Consider the following 26,550-nt stretch of genomic DNA (forward strand, 5'->3'; position numbering starts at 1 on the left):
CCTGCTAATGATGTCTGTTCCATTCAGCTGTCACTCCAGAACATCTAAAGCTGCTGTGTGAGGAATGAGACATAGTTGTATATCACATCAAAACATTCTGCCAAAATAAATGCATTTTTCTATACAATAATAATGGGCAACTTTTAACTCTTGCAATGTTGTTAGACTCCAGCTTCCTTCATCCTTATCTCTTAGCGATCTTGGCTGGCAATGGTAGGAAAGAAGATGTAACCACATTTTTGGAGGGCTAAAGTTTCCCAACCTTGCTCTCAGATGCCACAATCCCCTATGTTGTTGTAGATTCAACTTATAACAGCTACCCCTGCAGATGATATTATAGTCTTTTTCTTACTTTCCTCTGACGACTCTTTGCAAAATTTTCATTCCAGATAAAATGCAATGTCTTCCTTCCCATCTTTTGCTGTACTCTTCTATTGGTTCTGGTGAAGAAAATGGGATCTGAAACTGTATTTCGCTGAACATTCCATAGACGTCCTGAACAAGGAGGCACAATCTGGGAGAAAAAAACATGCACTATTTATTCCATGAACAGCACATTTAAGAGTTAAAAACCTGTTTGAGGATATGTCTTTTATTTTCTGCAACAGCTGCCGGTTTAACTCTATTAAAATTTTAACACCTCAAAATTAAAGATTTCCTCACTGGGTAGGGTAGCTTGGGTGGTTTAAAAAAATTGAAGCCTGACTGCATCACCAATGGTAACCAACTACTTTTAACATATATATACAGTTTTAAAGGAATCAGTACCAGAATGGTGGAAGACTGAAACCATAAAAAGAACTCACTAGTCAAGACAGACAATTCAGTAATACATACCACCCACTAGACCCAACAGAAAGAAACTTTGAATGTTGAGATTATTACATATGAGACAGCTTCATACGTAGGAATCACTGGAAACAATGTGAGATGTTCATTGTCAGAGTGCATTTGAACGCCATGGATTGAGTTGTAATGAATTGAGTAGTAACACATTTCTCTCCAAGGGCCCTTCCACACAGCCCTATATTCCAGAATATCAAGGCAGAAGATCCCACATTATCTGAGCGCGGACTCAGATAACCCAGTTCAAAGCAGATATTGTGAGATTTTCTGCCTTGATATTCTGAGATATAGGGTTGCGTGGAAGGGCCCTCAGTAGAAATATTTCAGCGCCACCTCAAAGCTACCCCTACTATTTGTTCTTTAAGGATCTTCCTCATTATATACAGTGTTTGATATCTATATGGAACCAAAATCAACACACAAATTTTCATCAAGGTCAGTTGAAACACAGAAAAATCTAACATGAGCCTGATGGAAATACTGCTGCGGAATGATTCATGTACTCAGTGATACTCACTCTGTCCTTGCACTTCCCCAGAGACATAGATATGCATTTTGGGACTGCTCTTAGACCCCATCCCCACTGTAGATATCTTAGTAACATCCAGAGACCACTATGGCCACGAAGTTCCATTCACCAATGGATCAAGATAGTCTGACCACAGTTGCCCTTGAACTGGTAACATCCAGATTAGATTACTGCAATGTGTTACACATTCATCTGATTTGAAGACTATTCAGAAAAAAAAGAATTGTAGAGTGGATAACACATGACCCACGGACTGCATGCATCTCTGCTTGTTTCTAAACTCCTGCAGCTTCTTACATTGCTGCATTCGCTGTTTTAAAGTGCTAACAATCTCACCAGTTTTGCTTTGAAAAAAGGGTATATGGAATTTGCTTTGTTTTTAAAATGTGCTCACAAAAACTTCATCTGCGGATTCTGTTGGCCATTACACCACCAAGATTTGATGGAATGGCAAAAACCTGGTGACAGGAGGCATTGCTTCCCTAATTGCTAGAATATATCCAGCCATTCTGCTAGATCAGTGTTTCCCAAATTTTTGTCCTTCAGGTGTTCTGGACTTCAACTCCCAGAATTCTCAGCCAGCTTACCAGCTGTTAGGAATTGTGGGAGTTGAAGCCCAAAACATCTGTAGGACCAAAGGTTTGGCAACACTGTTATAGATGACTAACAACTACCTGTGAAGAACCTTTGATAATGTTAAAATATCTCTGTTTTTAATTTTTCAGTTACTATTATGTTAATACTACATTGTTAAACAATTTTGAAAATTAATTTATCTGTTCCATATAAATAAAAAAATGATGGTAATTGTTTTTTGTCTTTTTTTCTTATCCTCTTATCCAAGGAGTTCAGAATTGTATACCTGGTACCTCATCACACTAGAGTAAGAATCCACTTTAAATCTGGTTTCTGCCTCCTGCAGAATTCTGGGGTTTGTAGTTTAGGGAGGAGCCTTTAACAGCCTCACTAAACTTCAAGAGGCAGAAACCAGATTTAAAGTGGATTCATTCTCTAGTGTGATGAAGTACTTGGTCCCTCCAGCATCCAAATAATTGTTGCAAAAATACAGATGCCTTGCAGGTGGTTAGTAAAATAGAAGACAACTTCCCCTCTTTTCATAAGAAGGTAGATATTATAAATTTAAATAAATAAAAATTAAACGGTGGTTAGAGTCAATTCATTAGTGGAAAAGAAGCTTCCTTCAGGGAAACGGCAGCCTATTTGTAGCTCAACATCAAAACAGGTGGAAACAGTCCCGAGGTAAAACTGATTTTTCCCTCAGTTAATGCTGCAAAAACATGTGCAGATGCCCCAAGACAAAAAGATAGTTTTGGGTGTGTGGCTGGTGGTAAAGAGGCCGCAAAGATGAGGGTGTGAGAACAGATGGATGGGAAGCTCACGTATGATTCACTGAGAAGAAGAGAGGCAAAGCAGGAGAATGATAAGAAAAGATTAAGATTTCGCCCCCTCCCTCCATGACTTCGGCCTCATTCTCTTGAAAGCTGTCTCTCAGGTGTATGGCTCCAGGTGAGGGCTTGCATTTTCCTCCGTATCATTTTTTTTTAAATCCCTGCCCAAAGAAAACAAACATATCATAGGGAAGATTAGACTAGACCTCTCCTTCTAGTTTTCTACCTGGAGGGACTTGCTATTTTTATATGGAGATGCATCCAGTAACATAAACCTCAATCTGTTCTCTGAAATGATATAACCCAGTCACTGTTTTACCAGCTTCACAATGAGCCTCATTTCAAAGCTTGGGAATATACTTTTAATTTCTTAAAAATTGCTGGAGGCAGGGGAGAGGGAAGGCGAGGCCGATTATTTTGCATTGTTTTTATGACTGTTCTGCTAATGCTTAGATTTACTTATTTCCCAGTGGATATTTAGAAACGATTACAGTATTATGCCATCTGTGTGCCCTCCTAGTTAGTCATGCTTCTTGGGAAAAGTGGAAGATGGATTTTCATGTTGATAGTGAAATGAATAACTGTGGTTCATGTTTCCTTGAATGACATTTGTTGTCCCCAAAAGTATAGGTCTGAATACAAGTCTAAAAGACTGGTATTAGGTGTTTTGGGGGCAAGGAAATGAAGAACAGCCTAACAATGATGGTGCCAATGTATTGTCGAAGGCTTTCATGGCCAGAATCACTGGCTTGTTGTAGGTTTTTCAAGCTGTATGGCCATGTTCTAAAAGCATTCTCTCCTGATGTTTCACCTGCATCTGTGGCAGGCATAGTTTCCAACAGACCTCACAACCTCTGAGGATGCCTGCGACAGATGCAGGTGAAACGTCAGGAGAGAATGCTTTTAGAATATGGCCATACAGCCCGGTAAACCTACAGAAACCCAATGATGGTGCCAATGATCTCTAAGGATAATGAGATTTGTAATTGCTCTTAAACAAAAATTACACTGCGGAAATAAATATGTTTGATAAACGAACAAGAGTGACAGTTCAGCCTTTTGTTCTGTCCTTACTTACTGGAAGCAAAAGGGAGGAGAGGAAAGAAAGAGGGAAGCTACTGGGAAGTACAGACTATCTGCCTGATATCAGTGCCGGCAACATTTGCTCATGCCAGATAGGGTCCCACTCAGTATGCCTTCTTCCAGAGGAGAAACTTATCTCTTTGTGTATGTGCACTCCCTAGCAAGGGCCAAAAGCATGAGGAGGTGCACGCACACATAATAGGCCCTCTGTACTCCACTCTTAAGTCAAAACAGACTCAAGACTGTGCCCACAGAGTTCCAATCTAACAACCTGTCTAGTCAAGTCTTGAGGTGGAGCTCCTAAACTTCTACTGGTGTGGCTTAGAGTCAAACGGCAACCTTCGAGACTCCACCCAAACTGGATTTAATTTATCTGAACCACTCAAATGCAAACAAAAGCCCTCCACCCACTGCACGCATTTATCTCTAGCACAATCAGAATCAAGGAGACAGATGTGTGGGCCCAGAAGGACATGAAAATCAGCCTGTGTTTTCTGTCCCATAATGCTGCAAAATTTCAGCAGCACACTGTAGCTGCCCAAAATGCTCCGTATCATTTTCATCAGTCTTATAATATTCTCACACCCTCATACCAGATGCTAGTATTTTGCATCATATATTACATTAAATTGTGGTGGTATCAAGAAACGAAACATAAACACAATCCCTTAAACTTACAACAGAGCTGAAAAAGTAACAGAAAAGATATGCAAAAAGGAGAGCAATCTTCTCTACAGTTAATGAAGGCAAATATAATTATTTCCAGTGGTAGGTAATACCACAAGAAGACACACACAAAGAGACTCAAAATAGAGTTTGAAGGAGTAAGTTCAGATTTGAATGTTAAAACAGGTCAAAGCATTTGCTCATGTAACACAGCATTTACTGCAATGACTCTCACTGAACTCAGCGGGGGTTACTTTTCAGCAGATAAGCACAAGATTCTCCTGTTAATAATTACAGAGAACACAGAAAATGCCACTCCCCAGTACTCTATTTCTGATGTACTCTTCATCATAACTGGATTTTTCTTCTGCCTTCAGTTTGAAAAATTTCATTCAATTTCAAACAGAATCACAATCCAATCATTATGTATGATTATTAGCAGAACTCAACTGACTTGTCTGTGATAGTTGTCTCTTCCATGGTGCACAATCACATGGCTGATGATGCTGCCTTTGTGATTATGTCTTTGCAACATCTTCATACTTTCACAGTTTGCACCTCTGTCATTTCTGCTTTAACATGGCACTTAATGGAATCACGATTTGCCTTTTGAAATGACTGGAGAATTTGCTCTTTCTTTGACACAAAGGCACAATAACACAACAATAAACAATTGTTGCTGTTGGGCTATTGAAAGTATATTAAAAATAACTGAGCATAATTTTTTAAAAATACTGACCATTGCTGTGGGTTTTCTGTTTTTGTTTGCTCTTAGTCTTAGAAACAATGGTTGCAAATAAGAGGACGGAGGAGACATTTTACCACCAGGTACAGTTGGACTTAATTCATATTTGAAAACACAGAGAACCTTAACAGAGAGACTGGATTGGCGCTCTCCTGTAATGTGCCACTTATGCCTACAAGTATTGTGCCACTCCCTTTTGCATGTGCAGTATGAAGAGGAGTTGACAGATGTTAGCAAGAAAATTGGTTCAGTATGTAGAAGCACTGTTATAATTCCAAATCTAGCCAGCTACAATAAAACATTAACTGTATAATACCAAAGGATCATATTTTGGAAGTACCCAGAAATGCCTCCATATTGTATACTAAATCTTTATTAAGATAATTGGGATAAATAAGATTATCATCTTCCATCTAGTTAACCTCCTGTCTGGTTCAATTTCTATTCAGGTATTATTTGAATGAGTGTTTTTTGGTCCTAAACAGTTTTAAAAAACTAAGTGGTTTATAGACCTAACTTGTGGCACAGAGTATTATAAAGTGTTCTACAACAACAACAACAACAACATTGCAGTGTATCCTCAGACTGTAGCCAAATTTTCTAGTCAAATACAGAAGAGACATTTCTTGTACTGTTTGTGTCATGTGAAGAACAATGTTCTTCTTTTCCCATTTCTTGAAATGTTCCCACTTTATACTATACAAAACTGACAATCTTGCATGTGAGCACTAAATTGTATATAGGGGATAAGTACAGCATGATGAAGAAAGTATATTTCTTAATGGAAAGCTTGTTTTCAGAACACAAACAAACATTTCCTTCTCCCCCCCCCCCCTCAATTTCCAACTACCCATCCCTCTATTTACTATGGCTCAACTACACTCAGCTGCAGACTGAATGGCTAGGCACACAAGGCCAGAATAATGTCCAGTTCTTGGAATCCAGAAGTTGAGAAAGGGTGCCCTTCAAGGTCATTTGGAAAGTCTATGCCAGGGGTCCTCAAACTTTTAAAGTAGAGGGTCAGTTCATTGTCCCTCAAAGTGTTGGGGGGGGATTATATTTTGAGAAAAACATGGACAAATCCCTATGCACACTGCAGATATATTATCTGTACTGCAAAAAACATGAAAGAACAATGCAGTATTTAAAATGAGGAACAATTTTAACCAACATAAACTTACCAGTATTTCAATGGGAATGGTGAGCCTGCTTTTGGCTGATCAGATAGTCAAGTTAATTCAGATTGTTGTTGTTGTTGTTGTTGTTGTTGTTGTGTGACTGGGAAGTTGTTTCAGACTTATGGTGACCCTAAGTCTAAAGTTTAGACCAGGTGCTGAGTAAATGACTGGAGGGCCATATCCGGCCCACGGGCCTTAGTTTGAGAACCCCTGGTCTATGCCATTGTAATAATGGCAGAGAAGAAATCAAACTTTCTGCCATCATTGTATTTGCACTGTGCCAACCAGCAGAGCTTTGTAGCGTTGTTATGGGCCTTCTACACTTTGCTGGACAAGAGAATGCCCAACATCCCAACATGAACAATGTTTACAATAGCTCTGCAGACAAAACCATTCAGTTCCATTTGGACTTGGACGGTTCAGATGATATACATCTAATGCATATAACCTTGGCTCTCGTTTGTTCTGGGTTACTGCATGTTTCAATTTGAGAAGCCTGAGGACATGGGCAGGATCATTGGAGATGGAACAGCCACCACATTTATAACAGACTCATACAGTTCCTTGTTCATAAAAGCATCTAGGTAGCATGGGAACCACCAAGTGAATGAGGGGAATTGTGAGGGGAATCACTCAATAGGTTTCAGTCCTGTCTGAAGGAATCTCAGATGAGACGTTCCTACTTCCCACAATATTCCCTTTGGGTCAAGGTTCTTGAGGGCATGATAGCCTCCCTGCTTCAACAGGTCCTTAACAAAACAGATCTATTGGCTTTGGACATAGTTATGAAACAGATCCAATTCTGATCACCTTAGTGAAAGACCTATGCCAAGAACTGGAAGGGGCAGAGTGTTCTTGCTGGTTCTGCTGGATCTTTCAGTGGCTTTTGATAACACCAACCATGGTATCTTTTAAAAAAATAATCTATCTTTCTTGGAAATGGAACCAAGAACAGCTCAGAACATAAATTTAAACAGTACATCAATTAACAACTATTTTTCAATACACATATAACTAAATAAACTACAATAGTAAATGTTTTAAAACAATGGTATGACATTTAAAAACAGGACAAAAACAACAGCATTGAAGATTCATTTTCATGCTCTCTCAAATAAAAAAGCGACCTGCCAGCAGAAAGAAATCTGGGATATTTATAGTGTGGAATATGACCCATTGAGCTCTACTAATAATAGAAATAAAAACCTTTATCTTCTGTTTATTATTACTTTCACAAGCATGGCCTGAAAACATGGAGCTGTATATTGTCTTGTGTGGGGGGGATGGGTTGTAGGAAGACACAGTATATGGAGTGTAGAAGTGTTGAGGGCCTCAAAAACAGCAGAGAAGGGAGCTGCAAACCATCCCAAACCTACATCATTCATACTTTAACCTTTTTGTGTGAGTTAAATGTAATATTAAAATGCTAATTTTAATTGTATATTGTTTTTAATGGCATCAAATAGTTGCTTATGTGTAAAGCTGCCTTGACTCCCATCTGGGGTTGAGAAAGGCGGGGTAGAAATGTCATTAAATAAATAAATAATAAATGAAATATTAGCAGGAAACTTCTGCTTCAGCAGATATCTGCAACTAGGTAAATATCTTGGTCTGCAGCCTGAGGATTCTCATAATCAAATCTGAATGAGACAGGCTGACTTGGAAAGCACATCTATTTCATGACTGCTGACTTTGTGCCAGCTTTTAAGGGGGAGGACTTATGATATGACCAGTTCAGTGCAAAGTCTAGAGTCCCTTATAAATGGACCCTCAAGAGGCTGATAACAACATGCTTAGCTAGAATACTAAACTATAGTATGCATTCGTTTATAAGTAAAAAAAGTTTGACAAAAAAATGACCCAAAAATCTTACACATGGGTTATTGCAAGTCTGAAGAATGTAAATAATGAATAGATTTTCCTTGAAATCTTAGGAAACATTAGACTCTTGAGGATGAACATTTATTGCAAACCAATTTGTTCATCTGCTATATCCCACAAACTGAAAGGATCCCTTATCCCAACAAGGCAGTCGCAGATTCACGTGAATTAAATAACATGTTTTTTGTTCCTGGGTTATAAATGTCATTTCCTAGTTAGTTCTATAATAAAAACGTGGAAAGGGTTTAATAAACTAGCATAAAAGCTAAAAATTGTATATTTTCATTAAGGAAAATTACAAATGAAGTGCCTAGACTGAAGGAAATAATAGTAGTACCCTCAGCCACAAAAATGAAGTTTTTAGAGCATAATAACTATTTTCACAGTAAATGACACGTAATTAAACAGGAAATAACACTATCAAACCAAGATATTTTTTTTCAAATTTTTTACATAGTACTACCTATCAAAGGTTAGAAACAGGGCACTTCCAAAATGCGGAAACTGGTGATGACCTTGTGGGTAAAAAGTCATTTAATGGCAAAGGTAACCAAATTGAATAAAAGGATAAATGTGAAGTCTTAGATGGATTTAATTAGGCAGTATTAAATCCTCACCTCCAGACTTGGGCTAATTAATCTGATTACCAAACTCGTGCAGGCAAGTCCTAATAAGATTTCTTTGACTCTCTTTGATATTTCTATGCCTTGAAGAATAGAAAGCCAAGCAAATAGTGTGGTATCTAGGCCAGTCATTAGGATACACTCAGGCAAAACTTAATTTTTCCTGCCTGTAGGAGCTCGTGTAGACAAATTGATAAAGAAATGGCACGTGGCTTTATGTCTTGGTTTTATCAGAAGTGGATTTTTTAAATTTTTTATATTTTTTTATATTTTATATTATTACTGTTTTTATAGAATGCATTTTAGTCGCACACACACACAAATCCTATTCACAAGCCCAACAATACTACTATGACCTGTTGCTTTTTAAGTTGACAGTAACATTATCCCTATGCAGGGATGTCATGGGCAAGATGAGTTTGAGGGTCTGTCAGAGCAGGCTTCATTCCTAGGTGGCATGAGGAACCACACTCTCGTTTATGCCCATGTGAAGTCCTATATCATAGAATAATTAAAAGTTGGAAGAGGCCATAAGGGCCATCCAGTCCAATCTCCTGCAATGCGAGAAAAGCACAACCAAAGCATGCCTGAGAGATGGCCATTCAGCCTATGTTTAAAAATCTCCAGAGAAAGAGACTCATCATGTTCCAAGGCAACACATTCCACTGCTGAACAGCTCAGAAAGTTCTTCCTAATGTTTAGATCAAGTCTCCTTTCCTGCAGTTTGAACCCATTCCTCTGTGTCCTAGTCCAAAGAGCAGCAGAACACAAGGTTTCCCCTTCCTCAATGTGACATTCTTTCAAATATTTAAATATGGCTATTATATCCCTTCTCAGCCTTCTTTTCTCCAAACTAGAGATCCATAAGCCATTTCTTGTAGGGCTTGCCTTCCAAACCTATGATCATTTTGGTTGCCCTTCCCTGAACAAGTTCCAGCTTGTCAATGCCCTTCCTGAATGGTGGTGTCCAGAAATGGACACAGTATTCAAGTAACAAAATGCAGACTGTGCAAGGAAACTGATGAAACCATGGACCATATCCTCAGTTGTTGCAAGAAAATCGCACAGACGGACTACAAACAAAGACACAACTCTGTGGCCCAGATGATTCACTGGAACTTATGTCACAAGTACCACCTGCTAGCAGTAAAGAATTGGTGGGATCATAAACCCGCAAAATTTGTGGAAAATTAACATGCAAAAATACTGTGGGACTTTCGAATACAGACTGACAAAGTTTTGGATCACGATACACCAGACATGTACTGATGTCACCATACTAGGTGACAGCCGCATTGAGGAAAAACAATAGGAAAAACTCAGCCCGCTATCAAGACCTCAAAATCGAACTGCAAAGGCTCTGGCATAAACCAGTACAGGTGGTCCCAGTGGTCATTGGCGCACTGGGTGCCATGCCAAAAGATCTCAGCTGGCATTTGGAAACAATAAACATCGACAAAATCATGGTCTGTCAACTGCAAAAGCACCTTACTTGGATCTGTGCGCATCATTCGAAAATACATCACACAGTCCTAGATGCTTGGGAAGTGTTCGACTTGTGATTTTTTGATACGAAATCCAGCATATAGATCTCGTTTGCTGTGACATACTGTGCTTTTGTGTCAAATAATAATAATAATAATAATAGATCCTGTCTCTCCCTCCCCCAGTCACAGCTTGGGGAAGGGATTAGCACAATTAAAACCCATCCCCATAAAATACATACCATAAAATATACACATTAAAAACACACAATCATAAAATACATAGTGCAAGGCTTAAAATATAATAAAATACATATATTAAAATAAAAAATTGATTTGGTATGTCTGCTGGAAGAGACAGGTCTTTAGTTTTGTCTTGAATGCTGACGGTCAGATCTCTGTTGGCTCAAGAAATAGACCAGTGCTTATCTATACAGGCAGTCCCCAAGTTACAAACATGATAGGTTCTATAAGTACCTAGGGCAAAGAGCACATTTCCTGAAAGAAGAATCAGGAAAATAAGATTCTGACTGTAAATAGAAGGTCAGCTGCTGTCCTCTCCTTTTTGCCATGTCTTTTATTAGCGCTGTATTTTGAAATGGTCGTATAACTGGTCAAATAAACAAACAAATAAATAAATAATATTACTATTAACATAATAGGTTCTGTAAGTATGTTCTTAAACTGAATTTGTTTCTAATTTGGAACAAGTACACACACAAACACACATATATACATACATACACTCATGTGTATATGTGCACATACGTACACGTTTTGGATAGCACAGGGAGGGCTTAACACTTTAGTGGTGTTTGTTTTGCTATCTGTGTCCCTATGCAGAAGATTTCACCTCACTATCTGTCCCCAAGTAGGTAACCTGGAGCTGAATCACGTAGGGGTTTAGAGGTTATAACTCAGGAACTGCCTGAATAAACAGCACCATTAAACAGCATCACGTGGAAAAATTCTAACCTGTGTAAAATTTTGGAAAACTTAAAATGGAAGAGTTCTTTCTTAAGACAGTGCAAATATCTATGTAAAAATTCAGTTTTAAAAAATGAGAATACAAATAAAATTCAGTTAATAGGACTTGCTTTGTTCCCAGTAGAATATTCCACCTTGAACAATCAGAAGGAATAGGCAAGACGAGGCATATGTAGATTTCTTTGCTGCATATTTATTCAGCTACACTCTGAAAATTATGAATGGAATGCTAAAACAATTAGAACATATATCACAAAATCTGAAAACTGAAGGAGCGTTCCAAGAATCATCTTAGTAACGTGAAGCAAACAAACAAAACCCGACATCCTCAGTCAACGTCCAAATGAAACATAACAGAGCCGAAGGTGGAACTGTGCCTACTTTGGGGACAATATTCTTTGTACTGTTCAATGTAATACCATCCTACCGAAAGAGAACTAAAAATATACCGCAATGTTTAGAAAAATAAGCTACAGAGCAAACAGAAGGGGGGTGGGATAAGAAGGGATTTGATGGGGCTCCTCATTTGGCAAAAAGACCAGGTTTCTAATGTCAGTTCTCTCCCCTGCCTCCTTCTCAGCAAACACACTTCAATTGTTTTCACTTCTCCACAATTGTGCTGGCTCTGTTTCCTAGGCTCATGCCTGTGAGCGAGAGAGTTTTCTGTCTAAGTGGGAAGACTGTTTACAAAAGTTATGGTAGCTCTTCTCAGCAAAGCATCGAGGATTCCAGGAAACGGCCTCTGTTATTTTATTCTAGGTCAATGTCGGCTCATGACAGGCAGCAAAGCTGACACAGGACAGCTCCCTTCGCCTCTCGATCCTGGAGCGAAGCCTCAATGGGAGACGAGGAGAGAACGCGAGAGAGCAGGAATGAGCCACCAGTGGGAGGAGTACCTTCCCAGCACTCTACCAACCACAGCACAAGGAATGATGATAAACACCGCTCTGGAAACAAGATACAACAGTACATTGTGTTCTTCTTAGGAAAAAACATCCCAACTTCGGCTCACTTAAAGTAAACAGTTAATCTTTGTTTACCTTTTATAAAAAAAAATTGATGAAACGTTAACCAAACATGAAATGAAGAGGGGTTTTTTCCCTCTCTACTTGCAATAAAAAGCTCTGTTTTTTTAAAACTCAGAGCATCACATGGTCATAAATCAGTCCAACATGTCAGTTTCTGCATGCACTCTGTGAGGTTTTTTTTTGTTTTTTGTTGTTATTGTTTTGCTCAAGCTGACTTAGCACGGTGCCAAAGTAATATGACTTGCAGGCAGGATAAGCACTGGAAGAAAAGATTTTCTCCCTTGAAAAGTTTGCAATAGAAATATGAACCCAGGATTAACTGCAGAGTTAGTGCGAAAACTGTCAAAACAATAAAGAATACATCCCGGTCCAAGACTCTAAAGGGTTAGAACAAGGAAAGAGATATTCTAATGATGACTAGGGTCCTGTATAAAATCCACATTGAACTGGTTATATGGCAGATAATAATAATAGTAATAATAATAATAACTTTATTTATATCCCACCACCATCTCCCCAAGGGGACTCGGGACGGTTTACATGAGGCCAAGCCCATCAACACATCAGTAAAAACAAAACAGCAAGCAAATAAAACAGTACAATTAATATAACTTACATATAAACAATAACACAGGGAACTTAAAACCTTATGGCCGAGCCAGATGTAATAAATTTTAAATTTTAAAATTTTAATCCAGTTTAATCCAGTTCAAAGCAGATACTGTGGATTATCTGACTTGATATTCTGGATTATATGGCTATGTGGAAGGGCCCTAGGAAGTCTGGATTATTGATGTCGCCATGTGGATCCCTTACAGTATAACATCCTAAATCAGTGGTTCTCAACCTGTGGGTCCCCAAGATGTTTTGGTAAACTGGCTGGGTTTTCTGGTAGTTGTAGGCCAAAATACCCAGGGACCTACAGGTTGAGAACCACTGTCCTAGATCGATCTGTAGTGGAGATCCTGTGGCTGTACAGAAGGTCATGAACTGCAACATCCATTGTCGCAACATGATTGGGGATGATGGGAGTTGGGATGTGACACCATCTGAAGGGAATTGTTCCCCTCTCTTAGCATCATACAGTGGTAAAGTATACAATATGTAAATAATTGTTTATATAATGAAAAATGTTACATTGTTACTGAACACGAAAGGTTAATTTTTGTCTTTCCAAGTAAACAAGTATGTTCCCATTTTGTCCTTGGATACGCAGCAAAGAATACGCACTTACAAAATGAGGTCAAATTGATGTTCTTGTGTGATGAAGCCACTTTGTACTTCTTTATTAGCTTGTGATGGCTCCTGTCCATGCTATGTAATTTGAGCTTCAGGAAAATGAGAAAATACTAGACTAAAAGGGGCATTTCAAATAATCGTGACTCAAAATTAATGTAACAACTCAAAAATATTAATAAGCAGTTCTTTTAGAATTTTAAGTGGTGAAGGTTTTGAATGATGCATTGTAAAATTCAAATAAACCTATTGGAACATTTTAAAATATATGTCCTAAATATAAGGTCACATTTTTGGTTTGATAGTTAAGCTCTGACAAGTGTGCTGTGACTTGATAGTAGCTGTTAACTTCTAGGTGCCAAAATATCCCTGCAATTGTTGTTGTTGTTGTTCATTCGTTCAGTCGTCTCCGACTCTTCGTGACCTCATGGACCAGCCCACGCCAGAGCTCCCTGTCGGCCGTTACCACCCCCAGCTCCCTCAAGGTCAGTCCAGTCACTTCAAGGATGCCATCCATCCATCTTGCCCTTGGTCGGCCCCTCTTCCTTTTGCCTTCCACTTTCCCCAGCATAATTGTCTTCTCTAGGCTTTGCTGTCTCCTCATGATGTGGCCAAAGTACTTCAACTTTGTCTCTAGTATCTTTCCCTCCAGTGAGCAGTCAGGCTTTATTTCCTGGAGGATGGACTGGTTGGATCTTCTCGCAGTCCAAGGCACTCTCAGAACTTTCCTCCAACACCACAGCTCAAAAGCATCAATCTTCCTTCGCTCAGCCTTCCCTAAGGTCCAGCTCTCACATCCGTAGGTTACTACAGGGAATACCATGGCTTTGACTATGCGGATCTTTGTTGCCAGTCTGATGTCTCTACTCTTCACTATTTTATCGAGACTGGACATTGCTCTCCTCCCAAGAAGTAAGCGTCTTCTGATTTCCTGGCCACAGTCTGCATCTGCAGTAATCTTTGCACCTAGAAATACAAAGTCTGTCACGGCCTCCACGGTTTCTCCCTCTATTTTCCAGTTGTCAATCATTCTTGTTGCCATAATCTTGGTTTTTTTTACGTTTAGCTGCAACCCGGCTTTTGCGCTTTCTTCTTTCACCTTGATTAGAAGGCTCCTCAGCTCCTCCTCGCTTTCGGCCATCAGAGTGGTGTCATCTGCATATCTGAGGTTGTTAATGTTTCTTCCAGCAATTTTCACCCCAGCTTTGCATTCATCCAGCCCCGCACATCGCATGATGTGTTCTGCATACAAGTTAAAAAGGTTGGGTGAGAGGATGCAGCCTTGCCGTACGCCTTTCCCAATCTTGAACCAGTCTGTTGTTCCGTGGTCAGTTCTTACTGTTGCTACTTGGTCCTTGTACAGATTCCTCAGGAGAGAGACAAGGTGGCTTGGGATGCCCATCCCACTAAGAACTTGCCACAATTTATTATGATCCACACAGTCAAAGGCTTTAGAGTAGTCAATGAAGCAGAAGTAGATGTTTTTCTGAAACTCCCTGCCTTTCTCCATTATCCAGCGGATATTGGCAATTTGGTCTCTCGTTCCTCTGCCTTTTCTAAACCCAGCTTGAACATCTGGCAACTCTCGCTCCATGTATTGCTGGAGTCTTCCTTGCAGGATCTTGAGCATTACCTTACTGGCATGAGAAATAAGGGCCACTGTACGGAAGTTTGAGCAGTCTTTCGCATTTCCCTTTTTTGGTATGGGGATATAAGTTGATTTTTTCCAGTCTGATGGCCATTCTTGTGTTTTCCATATTTGCTGGCAAATGGCATGCATCACCTTGACAGCATCATTACAGTTTATTTATTCATACAATCAATATAAACACAACTACTTTTTGAAGTGTAATATATGTGCAAATCCAGCACAAACAAATTAACCCTCTCCAAACATATTTCTTACCTATATATGAGGTCATGCAACCCTTGAGCTAGAAATATGCACTGATGTGTGCACAAATGTATGAATAAATGCAATCTCCACAATTATTATTGTACATTATAATACGCAGTGCACAATATACTTTTCTGTATACAGAAGCAAAACCCTCAATTTAAGTCATCTTCCTCAAAGCATTCTGGAAAACTATTTAAGTGGAACACTCACATTTCTTTGCAGAACTTTTCTGGTAAGGCATAAAAATAGGTGGAATGATCCTGTGTGAGGTTGTCCTTTGAGTTAGTTAGAATTATGTTTCAATGAGTCTTTAGAACACTGTGGAGAACTTTCAAACATATGAAACAGTGGTTTCTGACCTTTGGTCCTCCAGGTGTTTTGGACTTCTACTCCCAGAAATACCAGCCAGTTTACTAGCTGTTAGGAATTGTGGGAGCTGAAGTCCAAAACACCTTGAGGACCAAGCAGTGGGAACCACTGATATAAAACATAAGCTAAAAGGACATATACAGTAGAGTCTTGCTTATCCAACCTTCGCTCATCCAACGTTTTGTATTATCCAATGCAGTCTATCTCCCACCGCTGTTTCAATATAGTGCAATGTTTTGGTGCTAAATTTGTCAATACAGTAATTACTACACAATGTTACCATGTTTTGAACTGCTTTTTCTGTCAATTTGTTGTAAAGCACAATGTTTTGTTGCTTAATGTGGAAAATCATAACGTAATTTGAAGTTTAATAGGCTTTTCCTTAATCCGTCCTTATTATCTTAACATTCTGCCGACCCATTTATGTTGTATAAACGAGACTCTACTGTACTTATATATACATATACATATGACTTATGAGTAGTGCAAGACAGCAGACGCAACGGTAGGATGATTTCATTCAACACATACACATGGCCACACCATCTTAAACACAAAAAACACAATTCTTCTGCATACTTTTTATCAGTGTTAGGGTGCCTAGAACGCAAAATAAGAAATGGTTTGAAGCCATGGTTCAGAAATAAAAACAATAAAACTGCTTTCTCTATCACTTGATATCAAGTGAGATATCAAGGTAGAGATAAAAAAAAGAATGTGAGAAAGCTAAAAGGTGGCATGTGACTTGTTGTCCAGCCAAATAGTAGGAAATTATTGGTCCTAAATAAGGAACTTTTTAAAAAAGCCCTCCGCCTCACCACAACATAGTTTTATTGTAACCCAATTATAATCCAATTACTTTGATCTTCTGTTATATTTCACAGATATATTCTATTATTCCTGAAATAGTCTGGTGGTCAGATTTACTTTTCACTATTGAGTGAAAAGTAATAATTTCTTGGTTCTTTTCAGGTTCCAAGTAAAAAGCAATTCCAACAAAATGTACTGCACAAGTGCATTTATCTTCCTATAAGAGACCAAAACTGAGTGATTTGCCCACAGTGATTCAGTGACCAGGTATTTTGATAAATGTCTTTTTAATCCAAGGTCAATTACTCACCAAGATTTCAATCCTATGCTAATTTAATTTGAAGCAATTCCAAGAATAGGTCTGAGGAAACACACAGAATCAAGCCTATGTGGGTCCTAGGAAATGATGGCAGTCTGATGCTCATTATATAATAGCTACACATGTTAATGCAATACACTATTTAAATACTTATTTAAATATGTCATATTTCACCCAGAAGCCAGCGGTGGCACAATGGGTTAAACCCTTGTGCCAGCAGGGCTGCTGACCGATAGGCCTGCAGTTCGAATCCAAGGAGAGCAGGCTGAGCTTCCTTTGCCAGCTCCAGCTCCCAATGTGGGGGCATGAGAGAAGCCTCCCACAAGGATGGTAAAACATCAAACATATGGGCATCTCCTGGGCAACTTTCTTGCAGACGGCCATTAGTTAGGGCCTTTGTCATGCACTTTATCCACTTTCACGGGCCTATGTTTTCACTGTTGGCCCAGCCCTCTTGTGATTATGCAGCAGACCTTGGAAATAAATAGCTCCAGGTCCCACTCTGGCCATCAGGTAAGTCATGCATGCAATTTATCCACTCCCCAGGCCCTAGTCTACTAGCCCTGCCCTCTAATAGTTGTTGAGGCCCACTTTGGAATCTTGGCCGTTGGAAGCTGAATCAGCTTCCAAAGTAATTAGTACTGAACTGGCTTTTTAAATTTTAAATAAGTATGATTGTTATATAGTACTATGTTTATGCTTTTTATAATTACTTTTTGAATGTTTTTATGTTGGCAATTGCTTTACCATGCTGAAACCACCCTGAGTTCCCTCGGGGAGATACAGCGGTATACAAATAAAAGATTATTATTATTATTATTATTATTATTATTATTATTATCATAAATTCTCTCATACCAGAAGCGACTTTCAGTTTCTCAAGTCGCTCCTGACACACACACACACACACACACACACACACACACACACACAATCTTTCACCCAGAGTGGGACCCAAGGCAACATCAGCTAAAACCTGAAAAATAGCATTTTTAGCATAATTAAAATCACTTTATAACAAAACATGATATACAGTATAAAATCATTTAAAAATGTATACGAGGTAAAGTAGAGCACATATCCCTCTACCCATAAAACGGCTCTCTACAAGCACTTACTCATTAAAAGCCCACACAAATAAAAAAGGTATCTGCCTGACAGAGAAATAAAAGCAGAAAGGGGAATGTCTAGCTTCCTGAGGAAGAGATTTCTAGAGTAGGAGTAACCACTGAGAAGGCGGTGGGACCAAGACAAAGGCCTCCCTGAAGATCTTAACATTTTGCAAGGATGGACAACTGTGGAAGGAATTGGTCTCCCACCATGCCAACTTTCACAAAAAATAAAAACAAAAAATGTGGGTTATTTTTGCCCTCAAATGCCTTTTAGGGGGCATGTTTTGGAGGCTAACGGGGTCATTTCAGGACCAAGAGAGACCTTTTGAAACAATAGATGGTGAGAAGACACTCATTGTTTTAAAAAGGATTTTCTGGGGCCTAAAGTGATTCAAAGGTCCCCCAAATGTGATGGAAATGCCTCCAGCAGGAGGCATTTTGGGGGATTGGAACTATTTTTGCATTTATTTAACCCCCGGGGGCCCTCAGGGTACCTCCAAATATAGTGTAAATTCCCTCCACATTCCCTAAACATCATCTGGGGGGCACTCTGAAGTATTTATTTAATGTTAAGGGGGTCAAAATGGCCCTAGGACAGTGGTTCTCAACTTGTGGGTCCCCAGATGTTTTGGCCTTCAACTCCCAGAAATCCTAACAGCTGGTAAACTGACTGGGATTTCTGGTAGTTGTAGGCCAAAACACCTGGGGACCCAGAGGTTGAGAACCACTGCCCTAGGAAGTGAATGTAGCCCATTCTGGGAGATAAAGTCTTCCAGATAATTTAGAACTCTAAGTTGTACAGGACTTTATTCAAGTATATGGCTCAAACATATAGCAAAAAGTATATTGAACTACAATGCAAGAAATTTTGATGAGGTGGTGTTAGGAAATCCAGTTTATGAATGCTGCAAGGGGAATTTACTAAAGTAGTCATAAGGGTAGATCTTATTAGATATGAGACTCACAGTGAGTAGTGTCAGAGGTCATGGGTGGGGGGCAGGAGGGGAAAGATTTGATAGAATATTGCAATGTACTTGTTTGGGGGAACAAGATACCTGTATTAGATGTATCGGATTATCTCTAGATGTTTCCCATTTTTTTTATATTCTGTATGCTATTAATTTCACTAAATAAAAACCTTAAAACCTCTATCTTTACCTTAAAAAAACCTTTAAAATTCAAAAAAGAAAAAAAAGAAATACATTTTAAGAATGCTAAACTGTACCAAATGGAACATTTGTTAGCAGTGGAGTTGCAATGGTGGCTAGATATGTTTTCAAGATCAAGAGATCAACTTTCTGATCAAGGGTGTGGCAGTAAGCACTGTTCAGCTGTTTGTTTTTTAAGATGCTAATAGAGGAATCAACACTTTTGCAGACGTGATTGGATTAGAAGTGTGATTTGGGGCAAAGGCATCAAGCTGCACAGACACATTGAAATAAAGAAGTTGAGAATACCCTTCTAAAATGAATTTGCCTTTAACACTGACCAGAATTTATTACAGTATTTGTCAAAACAGGAAACGACCGTAAAAACCAAACTGCTAATCTCTAACAGAGTAGACTCATTTAATGCAAGAGATTTATAAATTTTCTCATAGGTCCCATACATTCAGTGAATAATGCTGCAGAGTTTTAGGTGTTGGACTAGGGCTGTCTCTGTGCTGCTGAATTACTGCAGTTCGATACTCGGCACCACTTTAACTGCCATGGCTCAATGTTATGGAATCTTGGGATTTGTAGTTTGGTGAGATGCCAGCACTCTTTGAGGAAGAAGACTAAAGACCTTCTAAAAACTCAGGACTCCATAGCATTGAGCCACAGCAGTAAATGTGTCAAACTTTGAGAGTGCAAGTGCACCTAATACTCTAAAGACCAGGGTTCAAATTCCCACTCTGCCATGGAAACTCACTAGGGGACCGTGGGGAAGTCACACACTCTCAGCTTTAGAGGAAGATAAAGAAAACCCCCTTGTGAACTAATGTTGTCAAGAAAAATCCTTCATAGAGACTCAGGATCATCAACAATTGGAAGCAACTTGAAGGACGACCACAACCACAACAAATTCAGATTTACTTTAATGCGGGACTAACACAACTGGATTTAGACTTGTATTTCACATATTACTCAGAAATGAATTAGATAAGGACATTGGGTCGAATGCTCAATCAACAAAAGTTAATAAAATGATATTATTGTATGATCAAGATGTATTACTTTCCTCGCAGTCTATCTTATACTTAAAGAAGAGAATATAGATATACTCTGACATGATAGTGATAACTGAACAGAGAAACATATCTGGCTCTTTATAAAAGCAAGCAGAAGACCTCGGTGGTGCAATGGGTGAAACCCTTGTGCCAGCAGGACTGCTGACTGAAAGGCTGGAGATTCAAATCCAGGGAGTGGGGTGAGCTCCCGTCAGTCAGCTCCAGCTTCTCAGGCAGGGAGAAAGAGAGAAGCCTCCCAAAGGATGGTAAAAGATCTGGACGTCCCCTGGGCTATGTCCTTGCAGACAGCCAATTGTCTCACACTAGAAGCAACTTGCAGTTTCTCAAGTCACTCCCGACACACACACAAAAGCAACAAGCAGATTTAGCCACCAAAGTTTGTGTGTATTCAGTTAGCCAGTCTCCTAACTAGTGCAGGTCATATAGGAAAAGGTTTTCCCCTGATATTCAGTTGTGTCCAACTCTGTGGGTTGGTGCTCATCTCCATTTCTAAGACGAAAAGCCGACGTTGTCTGTAGACATCTCATGTGGCCAACATGACTGCAGGAAGCAGCATTACCTTCCTGCTGGAGCAGTACCTATTGATCTACTCACATTTGCATGTTTTCAAACTGCTAGGTTGGCAGAAGCTGGAGCTAACAGCAGGAGCTCACCCCTCTCCCCAGATTCGAACGGGTGACCTTTCAGTCAGCAAGTTCAGAATCTCAGTGGTTTAACCCACTATGCCACCGGGCCACATAAATGTGTATTAAAAATGAAAACAGGAAATAAATCAACATTTTCTCAGCACCCTTTTATGTAATTATTTTATTTTTAATGTTTTCAAAAATAAAAATGAGAGACTTCACCTAAATTGCGATGAACACAGAATGATAAAGTTAATCAAAAGTAGTCTCATGCTTTTACAAGGCTTTTCATCACAAAGACCTCAAAGAGCCTGACAAACTATCTCCAGGACAGATCTTGGTCTATTTTTTGGCCTCAGTCAAATAATCAGCATTTCCCTGAAAAGAACGAGATTCCCTTTATCAGCACTGAAAAACAGGCCTGTTTAGTGCTAGCCAAAGGCTTAACACAAAAGCAAAGAATGCCGTATCTAATCTAAATTACAGGGGGAACGGAGAGAGGCTGAAGGTAATCACACAAATTAGAACGGGACAAGGGCATTTTGTTACCATCATCAGCTAACTCATATCCAAACTGCATGAGTAATTTAGCATGAGCAGTTTGGCATTGCATTGTCCCTCTCATCTGAATGAGAATGTCCATGGTAGCACATACTCAGGCAGTAGCAGAACAGCATGCTGGGACAATGGTTCAGTACCATCTCCCAAAGATATCTGATTTTGTGATGCCACTGCCATTTCTTATTAACTGATCTGAAATATATATGCTCTGGCTGGATAATAACAAAATTTTAGGAAGATCTAAGTATGTTAGGTAAATAACATAAATCTAAGTATGTTAAGTAAGGAGCCCCCGGTTGCACAGTGTGTTAAACCGTTGAGCTTGTTGACCGAAAGGCTGCAGGTTCGAATCCGGGGAGAGGTTTGAGCTTCCAACTTCTGCCAACCTAGCAGCTTGAAAACATGCAAATGTGAGTAGATCAATAGGTACCGCTCCAGCAGGAAGGTAAAAGCACTCCATGTAGTTATGCTGGCCACATGACCTTGGAGGTGAAAACGGACAATGCTGGCTCTTTGGCTTAGAAATGGCGATGAGCACCAACCCCCAGAGTTGGACATGACTGGACTTAATATCAGGGGAAAACCTTTACCTTTATCTAAATATGTTACGGCGATGGAAAAGCCATCTAAATCACTTAGAGACATTTATTTAATGGCTATTTATCATTATGTCTCATCTTTGAAACTTGCAGCACTTGACATCAAGATCTCAAACAGTGATATGAATAGCCTCAGCAACAAGGGGTAAAGCATGTCTCTCCAGACTAAACTTTGGAACCCATTTACAAAGTATTTTTTTATTTTAAATAAAACTGAGACAGAACATAACATATTATAACTGGCTCTCTATTAAAGTTCCCAAGAGTAGTGAAATAGAGCAAATTGACTTCTTCCAGCACTTGCTTGGAATGCCCGAAGCTGAGTCTGCATTTCCCTTGGAGAGACCAACTTCTGCCCTGGGTGAGTGACAGCACATATTTCCCCACATCCCATTGCAGAGGCAGATTGATGGGCATATCTCCAGAAGGAGAGCTGCACTTCATCGATGGCTTCTCTTCATAGCCTTCAGATCACCTGGAAGTTTTTTTGAGAACATTTGCCCAAACATATACATCCAGATGTTAATCTGAAAGGATGAAAAAACAACCCCCGTACTCCAGAGGTGAGGAAAAATATTCTAGATTATAGCATTTACAGTATTTCAAAGTACCTCCTGAATAACTAGCATTAATTGAAAAAATGTTTTGTAAGAATTTATCTGATGACTCTCAAGAACATTTTACAGTAGTTTGGAATTTTTTGGAAATGTATTCTGTGTGTCGTATGTTATTATGTTTATGGACATCTATATGTTATGTGAAGGCAAGTAGTCACGACGGATTTCTCTTGGCTTGTTGTGTGGGGTGATTTCAATATGACACTGAAGTTGCTAGGAACTGCGGTGGTGCAATGGGTTAAACCCTTGTGCCGGCTTAACTGCTGACTTGAAGGCCTCACAGGGTGAGCTCCCGTCTGTCAGCCCCAGCTGACAGGGGACATGAGAGAAGTCCACAGGATGGTAACACATCTGGGTGCCCCCTGGGCAACGTCCTTTCAGACGGCCGATTTTCTCTCACACCAGAAGTGACTTACAGTACATTCTCATTTTGCTTCTGAAACAACAACAACAACAACAATAATAATAATAAAACAAAAAGAAACCTGAAGTTGCTGTATTGTGAGTCATTCACAACAACATGGCACTATAATAACCATTTGTCTTCCCCACTCATGCTGCTGGGTATACTTTAAACTTAAGTGTTCTCTGATACAAGAAATGATTGTGATATCACAACGGAGGAACTTTCTATACTTCTGTACAGAAGATTCAGAAGGAATCCACACAAACATGGGCTAGAAACTTTGTGAGGGCCCACAACTCAAAAGGTGTTGCTAGGTTGCTCTTACTCAACTCTCTCACTTCTAAAGGTCCACAAAGTCCCCATCCCCTTGCTATTCCAACACGTATATGAAGCTGTTGGGATTAATCTGGACCAGAGGTCCTCAAACGAAGGCCCGGGGGCTGGATGTGGCCCTCCAAGGTAATTTACCCGGCCCTCACTCAGGGTCAACCTGAGTGTGAAACTACTTGAAAGCACACAACAACAACAACAACAATCCTATCTCACCAGCCAAAAGCAGGCCCCCACATCCCACTGAAATACTATTAAGTTTATATTTGTTAAAATTGTTCTTCATTTTAATTAGTGTATTGTTTTAAAGTGTTTTTGCACTACAAATAAGATATGTGCAGTGTGCATAGGAATTCATTCGTGCTTTTTTCAAATTATAATCCAGCCCTCCAACAATTTTGGGGACTATGACCTGGCCCTCTGTTTACAAAGTTTGAGGACCCCTGATCTGGACCATGGGGATCAGCTGTCACCAGAGTTCAGGTGGAACCCATTTCTTTTCCATCTAACTCTAGTGAAGGTGTTACTATACTAAACCAGTGTGAAGCATCTATAGTGGACTGAATAAAAATTGAAGCTAAACACAGACATATTGAAGATTGTCCAGATCAGTCAAAAGGCATAACAGAGGATTCAATTGTGCTAGATGTGTTTACACTCCACCTGAAGACGTGGGTCTGAAGTCTGGATTAACTCTGATATTCATCCTGGAGATCCTGGCTTCAGTGGTAGCTAGGAGTACATGCACATAATTAAAGCGAGTGCACCAGCTGTATCCATTCCTGGAAATGTCTAATCTGGCCACAGAGATACATGATTTAGTTACATCCTGTTTGGATTATTGTAATGTTCCCTCCATGGGCCTGCGTATGAAAACTGCTCCAAAACTTTATTTGGCCTAAAGAACTGTAGTTAACCAGGGCTGGCTACAGGGAGAATACAATCCCCTTGTTGCAACAGTTCCACTGGCTGCCAGTCAGTTTCCAGGCACAATTCAGAGTCCCAGTTATGACGGATAAATTTCTATGCAACTTGGATCCAGGCTATCTGAAGAATTGTATATTTCCATAAGAGCTTTTCTGTGCTCTAAAATCTTTGAAGAAGACCTTTCCATTAAACTCACCTCCTTTAGAGGCATGTTTAGTAGCGTAAAAGCAAACGCCTTCTTAATAGCTTCTCCCAGGTTTTAGGACTCACTTCCTAGGAAAGTTAAGAGGCATCCTTCCTTGAAATTTTTACATTCTCAAAGGATAGGCTTCTAGGTACAGTGAGGGACTTCTAATGGTGTGCTGTTTTGTTGATCTTTGTTGTTGTTTTGTGTGCCTTCGTGCTGTTTCCGATTTTTGGCAAATCTAAGCTTTCAAACCAAACCTATCAAACAGTTTTCTTGGCAAGAAGAAATTTACTTTTGCCTTCCTCTGAAACAGAAAGTGTGACTTAAATATGTTTCCATAGCAGAATGAAGATTTGAACTATGAACTCCTGAAGCCTGGGTCCAATACTCAAGCCACATTATCTTCTGTTTTTAATGGATTTTGAAATAAATTAAATTCTGTAGATTGTTTAATTGCACTTAAAATAATTATATGCTTTAATTGATGTCTTTGTATGCATTTTAATTTTTATTTATTTAAATTATTTTAAGTTTGGGTATCAACCAGCAAGTCAACGACTTAAATCTAGAAATACTTTTCTAAGATCTACAGAGACACTCGCTGGAACACCTCAGGAAGCGAGAGTCTAAAAGTGGCAGGCTCGAACCCAGAACCTCAATCAATGGCCGATACCAAATGAGAGACTCCCCCATGGGCACACAGAAAACTGGGTGACTTGGAAGGCTCTGAACAGATTGCACTCTGGTACCACGAGATGCAGAGCCAATCTTAAGAAATGGGGCTACAAAGTGGAATCCACGACATGCGAGTGTGGAGAAGAGCAAACTACAGACTATCTGCTGTGATGCAACCTGAGCTCTGCTACATGCACAATAGAGGACCTTCTTACAGAACACTAGAGGCACTCCAAGTGGCCAGCTACTGGCCAAAGGACATTTAATCAACTACCAAGCTTGCAAACTTTGTTTTGTTTGTTTGCTTGTTTGTTTGTTAAAAAATGCAATACCCAAGATAAAATATACTTTCAGACATTTATATTGAGATGGGCAACTATGGAAGGCAGCGGGAGTTGCATTAGCCTTGCAGGAGACCTTGGAAGGCCATATCCTTGCTGTTCCAAAACCCCCTGCAACAATCCTTTTTTTTTCTTGCCCCAAATGTTCTTCACAAGAGAAGAGAGGAAGTGAGTGTAATTCCTGTTCACTTCCTGTTTCAAAAAAGGCCTCTCTTTCCCTAAATGGGCCCAGGCTACGCCAAAAGCAAGATGGAAATGCTTCCTAACGTTTCAAAAGGCATTTTGTGGCAAACAAATGCAAACTTTCCACAATTTTGTTTGGTCTGTATTATAAATGTTAACATTTCATTCCCAAATATGCCTTTCTTTATGATTACATTTTTTCATCCCACAGCCAGAATGACATTTTAAGGGGCTTTTGAATTGTAGTGTGGGATATGCCTGACCCCAAATAAGGAAAAATGTGCATTTCTCTTCTTACTGTGCATTGTTGACACTGCAAAATAAAATTTTAGACAACTGAAGTCTTAGAGCTGCTTCAAATACCACAGAAAAGGTGCCCATTTCTTTTGCTGTAGGCTGGCTATAATATAAAATATGGAACCCATCACTGAAACTCTAACTTATGTGTATACTCCATATTTACAAACTTAAACCATTTCTAAAATTGCGTCCAAGCACTTTCCTTACTAACTGGTAAGAAGTCTGATAGATAACAAAATCAGAGCATGTATGAAAGATGCATGGCTTCAATGAATTAAACTGCTTGCTTTGCTAAACAGCCATTAAGAGCACTGGCATCATTAATTATGGTATATAGAAAAAATATTTTAATTTTAACTTATT

General features: G+C 39.4%; 1 protein-coding gene across 3 annotated transcripts in view; it reads right to left on the reverse strand.

The window, feature by feature from the left end:
• The window catches only part of SPIDR (scaffold protein involved in DNA repair), a 210,789-nt gene that overhangs the window by 42,623 nt on the left and 141,616 nt on the right, over positions 1 to 26,550 (reverse strand). For all 3 annotated transcript variants that reach the window (XM_060775283.2, XM_060775282.2, XM_067467430.1), the window contains one exon: positions 353 to 514. In XM_060775283.2, the coding sequence (XP_060631266.2) occupies positions 353 to 514 (162 nt within the window). The remainder of the gene's footprint in view (positions 1 to 352; positions 515 to 26,550) is intronic.

Source organism: Anolis sagrei, chromosome 4, assembly GCF_037176765.1.
Source record: "Anolis sagrei isolate rAnoSag1 chromosome 4, rAnoSag1.mat, whole genome shotgun sequence".
Classification (NCBI taxonomy): domain Eukaryota; kingdom Metazoa; phylum Chordata; class Lepidosauria; order Squamata; family Dactyloidae; genus Anolis; species Anolis sagrei.